This window comes from Gavia stellata, chromosome 10 (assembly GCF_030936135.1).
Source record: "Gavia stellata isolate bGavSte3 chromosome 10, bGavSte3.hap2, whole genome shotgun sequence".
Lineage (NCBI taxonomy): Eukaryota > Metazoa > Chordata > Aves > Gaviiformes > Gaviidae > Gavia > Gavia stellata.
The window spans coordinates 8,698,778-8,711,172 of record NC_082603.1 but is presented as its reverse complement, the minus strand read 5'-3'; the positions used below and the strand labels follow the sequence as shown (position 1 = coordinate 8,711,172).

The following is a 12,395-nucleotide window of genomic DNA, read 5'->3' as shown; positions in this document are numbered from 1 at the left end:
TTCCAGGGCTAAAGCGGGCAGCCCTGTCAGTCAGAGTCCATGTCTATCAGATACCACAGCCAATGAGCAGAACTCTAAAGATACTCCCAGCATCTTCTAACTTTACACACCCCTTTCCTAACCATATCCAATGACAACTTGCTCCACTAACTAAAAACATGAAAAGGTCCAACTATTTATCTACTACTCATACCACTTTCCTCCCACACAGTCCTACAAACTTACCTAAAAGACCAGAATTTGGAAAGTGTTACCTTTTTTCTTTTTTTTTTTCCCAAATTATTCAGTCACCAGTTGCTATCAGAGCCTAAAATTTAGTATAGGCTTCTGTTCATATAAATGCATACCAATGAAAAAGTTCAAGAACATTTTAAAAAGGAAAAGTTGATCAAAGATTGCTTTGGGCTTAAATAAAAGCACACATTTCACCATCTGTATAGATTTGCAGGGTTTTACTTTGTTGTGCCTACCTATTGGAATCTAGGCATTAGAAAGCATCCATGCTCCATCAAAAACACTTTACCAGACTTCTCAGCAAACTATTAATGGATGTTAAAATGTCACTGGATTTTAAAAAGGGAGCAAATGGACAGAGTAATGAACTGTCAAGAATTTAATTCACTAAGCCTTCTGCATGCTGGCCAAAGAATTTGAAAAACCTCACCAGTTACAGGATAGTTTTTACATGCCATTTGCTTTTCTTTCATAAAAGTGATTAACTAAGCTGTAAATCTGAGTAGCTGTTCCTAAAGTCATGCAATTCCCAGGAAGGCATGTAAAACGTCCATCATTTCAAAATGGAGCAAATGAATCAAGCAACCAAAACTGGCATTTGTACTAGTAAAGTAAAAAGAACATAAAAAGTGCTTGGAAAAGTTATTAACGTTTACTTATTCAAAGGAGAGGTAAAACGCTCTTACCGTGCTACCACCAGGAACTGGTCTATCTGCTTGTCTACTAGTGGGTTAAAGGCTTCCCAAACTTTTGTTTCAAGTTTTGACTGATCTCTTCCATCATCCTCACCTGCTTGAAAAACAAATTAGAAATGCTTGGTATGGCTGTTTTAAAACAAAAGTACTTTCTAGATTTTTTTACCTCACAGTAACTTAACTGCTAACTCATCTCAGTTACTCTGCCTAACAGGCCACTGGGAAAACTTCATTCACCTATTTGTCTGTGACAATTTCAGCTCGACAGACACAGCAACACAACTCATCTGAACCGTGCAATCAGGTTTTCAAGAACTGGTTTCAAAGGACACATGTAATGGGAAACAGAGTACATCCTTCTCCCAACTAGATGTCCCCTCTCCAGCCCCTCTCCCCAGCTCCTCTCTCCTTCATCTTGCAGCAGTTCTGGGAAAACAGGCACACTCCCAGCTGCTCTGAGCAGGCAAAAAATAGGTGGTTCAACTTGCATCAGATGCTTTCTAAGGGGGAAATCACAGCATCAGACTCTCTTGCTTTTATTTTCCTGACTCTACACAAATCAAAATACCCTGGAAAAATACAGGAGCTACTGAGACTTTTTTTCTTTTTTCTGCTCCCTTTAAAACATCTGGAGATTATCCTTCTCTGAAGCCCCGTGTTGGCCCACTGAGGGAAGAGAATGCCTTTCAAATTAGTTCATCCTCACTTAGGAGGTTTGCCCAGCTGCTGAATAAATACCAGTTTCAAAGACAAATTAAACAAGAGTCCTGACCAATCTCTTTGTCTGTTCTAACATGAGGCTAACAGCATCAGCAAAGCTCCTAAGCAAAGACAGAGCGTCTCATTGCTTAGGAGAGGCATACCAACAGACCTTTCCCCGTGCATTACAGGGGTCTCAGAAAGGAGCAATTAGATGCCAATATTCCCCATCCCTCTCAGTTTTTGCACCCACTTTTGGATCTGTAGGGTACTGCAAAAGACAAATCTATAGTTAGTTACTATTTGGTAACAAGTATCAGTTACTGTTACTACTCCTTTTTGCTTGGGGCAGGGTCCTTGTGGTCCTAACGCGCCATAACACAGTGGGAGCAGGATCTCACAACACGTTCAGGCCAGCAAATTTTTCCTCCTGCCTGTTCTACAGGTGAGAAGTCTAGGCTGGCAGCCAACACTTGGGATGAGGAGAGGGCTCCGAGGAAAAGGCACCCAACAATAATGGGCAAATTGATCAGGGGAGACAGCATTTAATTGGCAGTAATTTGGGAGGGGTTCTTTAGGGAAGCGAGGCTTGATTAAAAACAGAAAAGGCTTTACAGACGCAATGGAAATTTGTGTTTCCCATGGAAATTCTGAAATCTCTTAATAAAAAGAGTGCAAGCTCTGAGAGCGCCAATTAATTCAATTTGTTTCAACAACTTTTATGATTTGGACAAATGCCCACTTAAAGACTGGTTTGAGACATAACTAATTGTGTTCAGTGGGCAACAGCTTCAGTCACCAACAAACCAGGCCATCATTGTATGCATGACCTGGCAGTGGAAACCTCCACCTCCCACACCTATGCAGACCGCACATGTAGAAGTGGCCACATTCGACATGGCCTCTTGACAATTTAAATAAATTATAAAAATTACCCTCTTTTAGTAAGTCTGTTATATCTGCCTGGTATCTGTTTCCGACTCGAATCTCTCCTTTATCAGCGAGTAGGGTCTTTTGTTGAGGATCGTATACCAGTGAATAAAAGAAGAAATCCTAAAAATAAAACAAGAGCAAAAAAGTAAACAGTATTATTAGCTTTTAGTCTCAGCTTTGCGTACATACTAGCAAGCTTTTACATTTTTTGTTTGGTTTTATTACCTATATATAGATTTTAAATTTGGGTGAACAAACAGTAAATGAACCACCAGTTTTAAAACCCTACGTTAAATGCTGCCACTTTCTTCTGTATTATAGTGTAATAGCTCTCCTCAAAATCAGCCACTCCCTTAATATACAGTCTTTTGAAGTTGAAGTGAACAAAGCTCCTCTTGCACAAACAAGGCTCAGAAGGCCCAGGCGATAATTTTTAGTAATATCAGCTGTTTCAGAACACAAAATTGCACTTTCCCATACGTCAAAAGAGCAGTACTAGATGCTAGTGACTTATCCGCCCAGAAATATTGGTACAAACTAAAGCATAACTTCAGAGTGTTACAGCCATACCAGTGAAACACCCCACAGCGACATGAAGCCCCAGACAACCTCTGTGGCCTCTGCTGGACTTGCTCCAGTATGTCAATGTCTCTCTCGTGCTGGGAGACCCAAAGCTGGACACAGCACTCCAGAAGTGGTCTCACAAGTGATGAACTGAGGGGATGAATCTCTTCTCTCCATCTGCTCACTACGCTCCTGCTAAAATAGACTAGGATGTACTTGACTTTCCTTGTCACAGGGATGCACTGCTGACCAACTTCTTGTCCACCACCATTTAAGATTAAATCCCATTTCCTTCTGCTCATTATTGGGAGAGGGGTAGCAGATCTGGCAGCAGCAGTAATTAGCTGCAGGTGGCAATACATTAATTTGTTGCTTTTGTTCAAGTAGGTGAGAAAAAGGCTAAAAAAACTGCTTGGCTTCTGATACCTGGTGTGTAAAATTAAAGCAAGAAGTCATACCAGAATGAGAAGGTCCTGCCAGGGTGAAGAAAGAAAACAGCCAAGATTTTAACTACTTAAAAGTGCACAGTATAATTAATTAAACTTTTCTGCATGGACAAGTACTTAGCTCTAGCTATTGAGTCACACATCTGAGACCAGGTACGCTCAATCAAAGTACAGTGTGGGATATGAGGCAGGAAGAGAGCTCTGGTAGGACATGAAATAACAGACCTTTCGTAACCTCTGTCCACAGCAACACCGGCACCAGGAAAGAGAAGTGTTTCTGAACAGAAACACAGGATATGCGATGGCCATTTTTCACATCTTAGATTTCTGGCTCATTTTCCCTTTCCCCATATTTCTGTGTCAATAGCAGGCACCCTGTTTAAATACATCTCATTTCATGCTCACCTCATTTTCCCCTTCCCTATACTTGTATGCGTCAACAGCATGCAACAAAAATTAGGACAAAACCAGCATCAGTTTCAAGCCCTGTTCATTTTCATGAAGAGGTGGCAAGAGAAAGGAGTCTCCCAATCTGTCATACAAAGCCCGAAAAAGGAAGAATCACTCCGAGTTTCCCCAGTAACGTGGCAAAAATTCTGTGGGCTAGGGCTTCAAAGGTAGATACTAGTTCTGTTCCCCAGCCCCGCACATTACACGTGTTAATTTAAGACTGATGCCATAGAGGTAAGGTCTCCAGTGTTTTCTTTACATGTATAATGCATTCAGCATCCAAGTACAGAATTTAAGAGTGTTAAACATGATAACTTTGTTTTTTCTGCTCCAATTTTAATGAAAATCAGCATTTTTCCAGGGAGAGATCAACATCTATGGAAGGGAGGAAAAAAGCCAGAAAAGAACCAAGCAAGCCAGCCAAACCTGCTTTGCTATTTAAGAAAGCTAAGGTCAAAAAAGTATCACCTATGCAGCACAGCACGAGAGGCAAGACAGGAATTCACACCAATCTCCTCCAGCAGAAAACATGCCATTTTGCCACCATGAAACCACGAACCCCAAGGGCAAAAACAATCTCATGTTATGTCACGGTAACAGGATAAAAGTTACAGCTAACACTTGGCAAAATGCTGTTCCAACACCCAGCCAAGTCAACTGGAAGGGTTGTCCGTGGTTGGGTTTGGGGGATTCAGTTGCGTCCTAAATGAATGACATTTTTGACAGAATTGATTCCTACTCCCACAGGCACCAGGGTCAAATTATACCAACCTACCGCCAGAAGGGAGCTTCAGAGTATATGAAAACTCGTTTATATTACAGCTGTGTAAAGAAACCTGGGTCTCTTGCTCCCTGACATACACAAAGTTCAAGATATTACAATATTTTGAGAATGTATTGTTGCATAAATAAAACGCAGGAAAAAGCTTTTGTCTCACAAGCTTCCATGTTATAGTGTTTTATTTGTTTCAACTCCAAAATACCTAACTGTAGGACAAAGTATATGCAGTGCAACATTAATGCTTTTCAGGCACATTGTCCAGCAAATATGCAAACCAAACACTGTAGTATAATAACACAGTGGGCCCCAAGGAAGGCCAATTCTACAGGCAATTTCTTAACACTCTCTTTCTTGCCTAGGCAAAGTAATTCATTGTGGAGGGGTCTTCTCCCATGGTATTTGACTGTTAGATGCCCTATTGCTTCTCTTTCATTGATTATCACTATTAATTTTCTCTACAAAATAAAACCCATCCTTCTCTACCACTCTCAGGTCATCTTTTTGTATCTTGTGCAGTTTTGTCTTGAATCAAGCAGGTTCAACAAAAGAATGAGCCTCTGGGCTCTTCTCCCCAATCAGAGCCTCCTCAACAGAGAAAAGATGGAAGTTCAGGGGCTCAAGGGTGAATACAAGACAGACTGTAATTCCCAGAGGTAATCCAATACCACTACCATCTTCCCCCATAGAGGCATGACATTCAGCTCATGCAAACTGAGTGGGATTTCTGAAAACATTAATAAATGTCAGTTTAGTGCCAATGCAAACTATAGTTTAAGGAACAAAGCAGATCCTTGTATCCTCTAAAGCGCATGTGAACTCTTTATCACTACTACGTGGTAAGACCAATTTTTCAGAAGGGTTTCACAAGAAGAGTGATGTTCACAATACAATAACATGGCTCTTCAAAATCCTCCATGCTCATTTTAGCTGTCAAAACTGTGCATGCTGAGTTTGCAGCAGTGAAGAAAAAGAAGGGTTTTCTCTTTTAATTTCAGATCCCAGAAAACACCCAACATGTTCGGAAAAATTAAAATGACCTGCCAAGAGTTAAAATTAAACCATGACTTTCTACTTCTCCAAAGTGTTATACAGACACATATGCTCAGAGTTTCCCTACCCAAGCCCCTAAGCTAAGCTACCCGTAGCTATAGCCAAGAACCAAAGCCACTAAGAAACTGCAGAAGAACTGGAAAAAGAAAACAGGCTCAAAGTGAAAGTACAGTACAGAAACAGCGGTTAGTTCATTACAGCTTGCAAACTTACTTTCATGAAGTCAGTTTGGGTGAGGGGGGGAATATATTTTAACTAGAGAGCATTTTATTTTTAGGGGGGTACCAAAAGGAACAGAAACGCCAGACATATGCCCAGCAGGCAAAATTCACACAAGCCTCTGGATATATCCTAGCAGAGCAGTAAAATAGATCATACATATAAAATAGTTTCCTGCAGAATAGGGAAATGTAATGCTTTTGCCATAACTGGCTATGCCCTTCTCTTGATCTCCGTGGGAATTCAGTATCTACAGGAAATTCAGGTTTTCCAGTTGCTTTTTTCTTTTTCTTCCTATTCCTCACTCCTGCTAACAAACCCAATTTTGCCAAGCACAGTAAAAAAGTCAGTGCTGGTCCCCCTTCAGCCTGCTCTCCGAATGTAACAGAGCAATCTTCCTGAGGAAGATGATAGAGAGAAGGTAGAAGGAGGAAAACATAGGTAACACAAATAGTAAGCATAGCAAAACTACATCTCCCTAAAAATTTCTGTCTGCATGTTTAACCTCTTTCGAGGCAGAAAGCTTCAGGCTGAAAACCTACTTTTAGTGGTCATAACATGTAAGAAGTTGACAGAAGCCGTGTTAAAAAACAACGAAACATTTTGCAAACAAAGAACGGATTAAGAACAGGGAGGAAAAAAAGAAGAAACAGTTTGAAACAATACCATCCAGTGCTAGGAATTCACCAGGCAACAACTATCTCCCTTTCTTAATCTCTTTACCCTCCACCCAAGCACATTTGTGTTCCTGAGCTTGTAATTTCTTTACCATCTGTCCAAGTTAGTTTGCACCACAGCAAAATACCATGCTAAGTGACAGGACACATTCAGGGAGCTCTCCCATTCTGTGAAATCTCTAAGTGCCTGCTCAGTTTTAAAAATAACCTGCATCACTCGTCTTGCGTTTTGAGAGTTCTAAAGGATGAAAAAAAGAAATCTCTCTCTATTCCTACATCTGCAACTGAGCAGTTGCACGGTTAGAGGAAGCCAGCTCCCTTCTCTGTCTCAACATACCTACCTGTAACATTAGTGATAATAAAAATGTGTTGGGAGCAATCGAGAATGAACGCTACTTAAAAGTAAGGCACTAGTAAATGTAAAATAATTTCAGTTTGATTAACTTTTGCTTTCAAATTGGCATATCCTAGGTTGCTAGCTGGTTACAAGCATTTCTGAATACAACAGCCCTTGTTTGATGCGCTGCCATTTGGCAGCCCTGAGCAGACTCGACATATTTTTGGTTTCACATTCCAAAGAGAAACCAGACTATTTAATCCCTGTGCTTTGTTTAAAATTCTCTTAAACTAGAGTATCAGATTAAAATTAATCTTATGCTTAAATAAATACTAAAGAAAGCCAAAAAAGCATTTAAAATAAAGCCCAACTATGAGACAGACCACAGTATGCTCCTTGCAAAAAATGACCTGTTTTCTCCTTGTCTCTTAAAGGCCGGTAATGACTGTTACCCTACTGTTTCTAATTACAAGATTTCCTCTCTTGTATAACATTTTAATGTTTTCAAATGCAAATGTGATGCTTGCAGATATATTCAAATAATAATATACTGAAATTCTTTGCTAATCTCCCAAAGTAAAGCTCCCAGATTGTCAAATTCCAAGACTGTCTAACCCAGCTGGCAGCCAGAGGTTTAGCCACAATTAAAGGTATATAAATATATTTAGAAGAATTACAATAGTAATTTTTAAAATCCAAAAATACCTGAAAAAGTAAACCCCGAGATTTATATTCTGAATAGTGATAAACAGTGCAAAACATTTCAGTTTCAAGTGTTTGATTTGAGGTACTTTTAAAGAGCCAGATTGGGTAAATTTCTGCAGGACTCAGAAGTTAACTGACAAGCAAAGTTTTTCAAGGATCTAAGTGTCTGTGGTGGCATATGAAGGATTACAGGTAAATATTTTGAACAGTGAACTCAAAATAACAGGGAACTAAGCTCCCCAGAAATCTGAGCCAAGGTCAAGCTTAAACCATGTTAATATAAATCTGTAGGGTTTCAGGATAAAGCAAAAATATAGAAATACAGCTTGCTGGCTTGCTCCCTCTTCTACAGTTACTGCATCTCCCACCCTGTCTTGTCTTCGGTGTGAGCCTCTAGGTTTGAACTTTCAGACTGCCAGGCTGTGAGCAAGTAGGGCTCTCTTTACAGAAGCAGAGGCAGCTTATAGTCACAAGGATGTAAACAGGTCTGGCCTCTAGATCAGCAAAGTTTTATATCAGAATGAAAATTGTGTGGAGCCCAAAGCTTCCCACTGTCAATGCCCAGTATGTGTAGAAATGAAAGAACCACCTTCTTTTCAGAAAACTTGCAAAAAGCCACCAATTCTAAATTGTGCCAGAATAAACTGTTCAAGCTTGACAATTCACAAAATGGTTCATACCTCCCGTTCCAGATATGATTTAAGGGATTCTGTCTCATTTAACAGAGTAACGCTGCATTTGCCTCTAAAAAAAGAAAAAGATAAACACATTTTATGAAAACAACATCTTAAATGCTCATGTGATTCACAAGACGGTATTACTGAAGTACACAGAATTTAATCTTACACTGAAGAATACTTGAATAATAATGATGCCATTTGTTTTTTTGAATAAAAAGCACTGGAAGAAAATAGTCATTACCTAATATGTGTGGCTGGCAGAGATTCCAGCTGTCGTGAGAGAAACAACTCACGGTGTCGTAGCTGATGCTTCTGTTTCTCTGGTAAATCAACCATTTCTGGATTTTCCATCTCTTCTTCCATTTCTCCTAGTTATAAAGAGACAAAATTGATCATCAAGAACAGTGCAAGCATTGATTCTGAGCCAATCAGGATAAGCTGCTCAAAAACCTTTGCTAAATAATGCACGTTATTTAGATTAAATCTAACTTCATCTGAATCCTCATATTTCAGCCAACTGAGCAATTAGATAATTAGTACAGATCCTTTAAATGATGCCTGTGAAGAATTTTATTTATTCACCACTGGGACCAAAGCGTTCCAAGTACACACAGATCACACTGGCTCACCAAGCTGAAAGTCACACAAATCTGTTACCAAGAGACAAGCTCTGACCAGAGCTGGTCTTGGAGGCCATCACTGCACCATTAGATTAATCAAGAAGCAGCTGACACACGATGAGTGAGGCAGTAAAAGTGAAGTCTCTTTGCCAGGCATCAGCTGTCTTAGACCCTACTCCTCTTTCAGCATATCACAGACTGTCCCATACCAACTTCAACAGCTTTTGCACGAAATGCCCACTGAAAAGGTTAGTTGATTTACTTAGTGTATTTCATTCTCTTCACCCCAACTACAGCCCATACATCACAGTCACAAGACTAACTGGAATGTAACCAAGCGCTTAAGGCCAGTCTTGCAACCCACCCTACCCGGTCACACCACAGGCATTGGACTGCAACACTCCTGCATTTCAAAAGCTTGCTTTATTCTGCAGTCCGGATCCACCACCTCTGGCTTCGAGCTATCCAATCTCCATCCAACCAGTTTTTAAATGAATGCCAAAGTACACATACACACTGATACACAGCTGATCCAAAACATCTCTAGGCACCTTTCTTGTACGAAATAAATTATTAGTATGTTTTGTGTTCATTAGCAAGTATCCCGTCAATTATGCAAGATAAAGCTGTAAAAGGCAAAATACTCCAAAGAAAGCTGCAAAGCTTCTCCATGATGGACTGCAGAAGAAAACAACAGACTTTTTCCTTCCCTAAGAAATTAAGGCAGTTACTGTATTTTCCAAATCCACAGGAAAACTTTCCCAGGCTGTAGTAGAATGAGCTGTAAAGTCTCATACATGAATCGTAAAACTGTAATTTTACAGCAGCAGTACTCTCAAAGAGCAGACTTAGGCCTGCAGCTTAATTCAACAGTTGTTGCCAAGAAACATTTCTAGTCAGAAACACATACAGGCACAGTTACGATTTATATACCCTTAAGATTAGTTAACTATCATCCTCATAGTTATCCCAAAACAAAGCATACAGAAAGGAGAGATCTCCATTTTATAAAACACTAAAATTGCATTTAATTTTAAATAGGCCACCATTATGCCAAAGGGGGTGACAAAAAATTATGTACATTTCAGGTTCCCCACAATTTATCACTGTTTTACAGCCTTGGAAAAAGACCTGTGGTTTATATCCCCCCCTCAGGTAAGTTGCTCCAGCAAGGAAGGAAAAAAATAGTAGCATAATTAAACCAGACTGCAACACACAATAGCTCTTATACCACATGAGCTGTTAAGCATACAGCAGCATGCACTTACATTTTAATATTTTCCTAAGAACTAGAACACCAAATCTACATTTGTGCCACAGTTTCACGGTTCTGCAATTTACTGAAGTGGATTCTGTTTTAGTTGAAAATTAATATTGCGGCTGCTGACCTACACTATAAATATACCAGCAGCAATCCACAAACAAGTCAGCAAGTTCCAAGCTAGCTTGCCTAAAAACTGAAGGATGCACAAATAAAAAGGCATTCATGCCTGCACTTACAACAGATTTTGGAGAATGAGAGTAGTGCACTGTGTAATGCAGGAAAAATACTATAAGGGGCAACCTAAAATACTTAATATCTTCAGTGTATTTAATAGCCTAGAGCTTTTAAAAATTACATTTTTAAAAAAATACATTAACCACTATGTGCCAATCAAATCTACAAACAAAACGACCCAGCGCACACAAGCTAATCTCAGGAACTGCACCCCTTCAGCTAGGCTCGTCTTCCAACTAGTGTTTTATTTATGTGTCTAGCTTTTGTAATAAAATAAGGAAGGCGGGAAGAACGTATTTTCTTCTTATGCCAGCTCTGTTATGCACAGCCTTTCAAAATAAAAAGGTGTAAATTTTTTTTTTTTTTAAAGACAGGCATTTCTACAGGTAACAACTCCCCACACATACAGACATAAAATTGTCATAGTTCCTGAAGACAGAGGTAGGAATATTCCAAGAAATAACAAACGAATCTACACAAGCACTTTCTCTCCTTTTCTACAGCCATCATTCAGTACTGAAAAGAACGAACCTGGCAAATGCATTCGCAACCAAGGGAAGAAGGAGAGAATACAGGGCTGGATCCAGCACAGGAACCTCTCTGTCTCCCTGAAGTCATGCAGAAGTGGCTTTGACGAAAAGCATAACTAATACCACCTCATCGCCCCTGCGCAGACAGCAAAGGCTTAAGTCAAAGACTATAAACCACAAAAGGAGCTGGCCCAGCCTCAGGTTCCAGGACAAGCCTGTCTGCCACACCTGCATTTCACCCTCCTATAGCTCAAGCACTTAAGCTTTAAGTGACACAGACTTCATCCTTGAGAATGGCAATCCCCGAGAAGTAAGGACCACAGTCTTTAAAAAAAAGTATATATTTTTTATATATAAATCTTTTCAGAAAGACTTGCTTGCATTTATGACAGTATTGCAGAATAAGCTGTATGGAAATACAGTAGGTGCAGTATATTGGGCCTTCAATGCTCTCATAAAGCCTTACTTCAAAATTAATCTCTCAGCTTGACAGATGTGCTTGTGCAGATTTAAAACTAAACATTTAGTCTTAATACAAACAGTAATACATCAGCTATGCAGAAATAGCCAGTGGAATGCTGCAAGGAGTGTATTAGATTAAGTACTATTTGATATTTGATGACAGAATCATTAATAGCACATTAACAAAGCCTGAAGACGACTTATATTGGGAACAAGAGACAGGCAGATTGGACACAAACAGCAAGAGGCATGTGAAATCTAACATATATGGGGAAAAACAATTAGAAAGAGCAAACTTTGATTTGGCAGGAGAAACCCAAGAGGCAGCAATTGTAATTTAAAATGACTGGGTGTGTGAGATGTGAAATTAAACATCAATATTTGCTAGACACTAGAAAGAATAGCAATTTGATATAAATCAGATTGGGCTTGGTACAACATCAGCGGTAGAGAGCACCAGCCCTTTCTTTGCATTCTGCGTGTCATACAAGTTGCTACACAGCAGAATTCTGAAATGCACCAAAGCAAACAAAATACTGAAATTAGATTTACAGAGCTCACTAGGATGTTGAGCTTGGGAGACAGTCTGTAGTCGCAGAAGAATTAGTTAGCATTGTATCACTAACAACAAAATGTAAAGAAAAAAGGAAAAAAATGGGGTCAAAAACATTGGGAAACACAGTAAAGCCAGCACTAGTGACCTGTACAACAGTTCCTTCAACAGTGAAGAAAGCTTAAGCTCTTGGTACTTTAACAGCTCAGCTAAGCAGCTTGGGAAGACATGCAGAAGCGTTTGTTGCATCTGAAGAAATGAA

The 12,395-nt window shown here is 39.6% G+C and overlaps 1 protein-coding gene across 1 annotated transcript in view; it reads right to left on the bottom strand.

Moving 5' to 3' along the window:
- The window catches only part of MTA1 (metastasis associated 1), an 85,103-nt gene that overhangs the window by 46,057 nt on the left and 26,651 nt on the right, over positions 1-12,395 (bottom strand). The window contains exons 4-7 of the mRNA XM_059822285.1: positions 8,712-8,838; positions 8,471-8,534; positions 2,564-2,681; positions 921-1,023 (exon numbers count right to left, since the gene is read on the bottom strand). Of these exons, the coding sequence (XP_059678268.1) occupies positions 921-1,023; positions 2,564-2,681; positions 8,471-8,534; positions 8,712-8,838 (412 nt within the window). The remainder of the gene's footprint in view (positions 1-920; positions 1,024-2,563; positions 2,682-8,470; positions 8,535-8,711; positions 8,839-12,395) is intronic.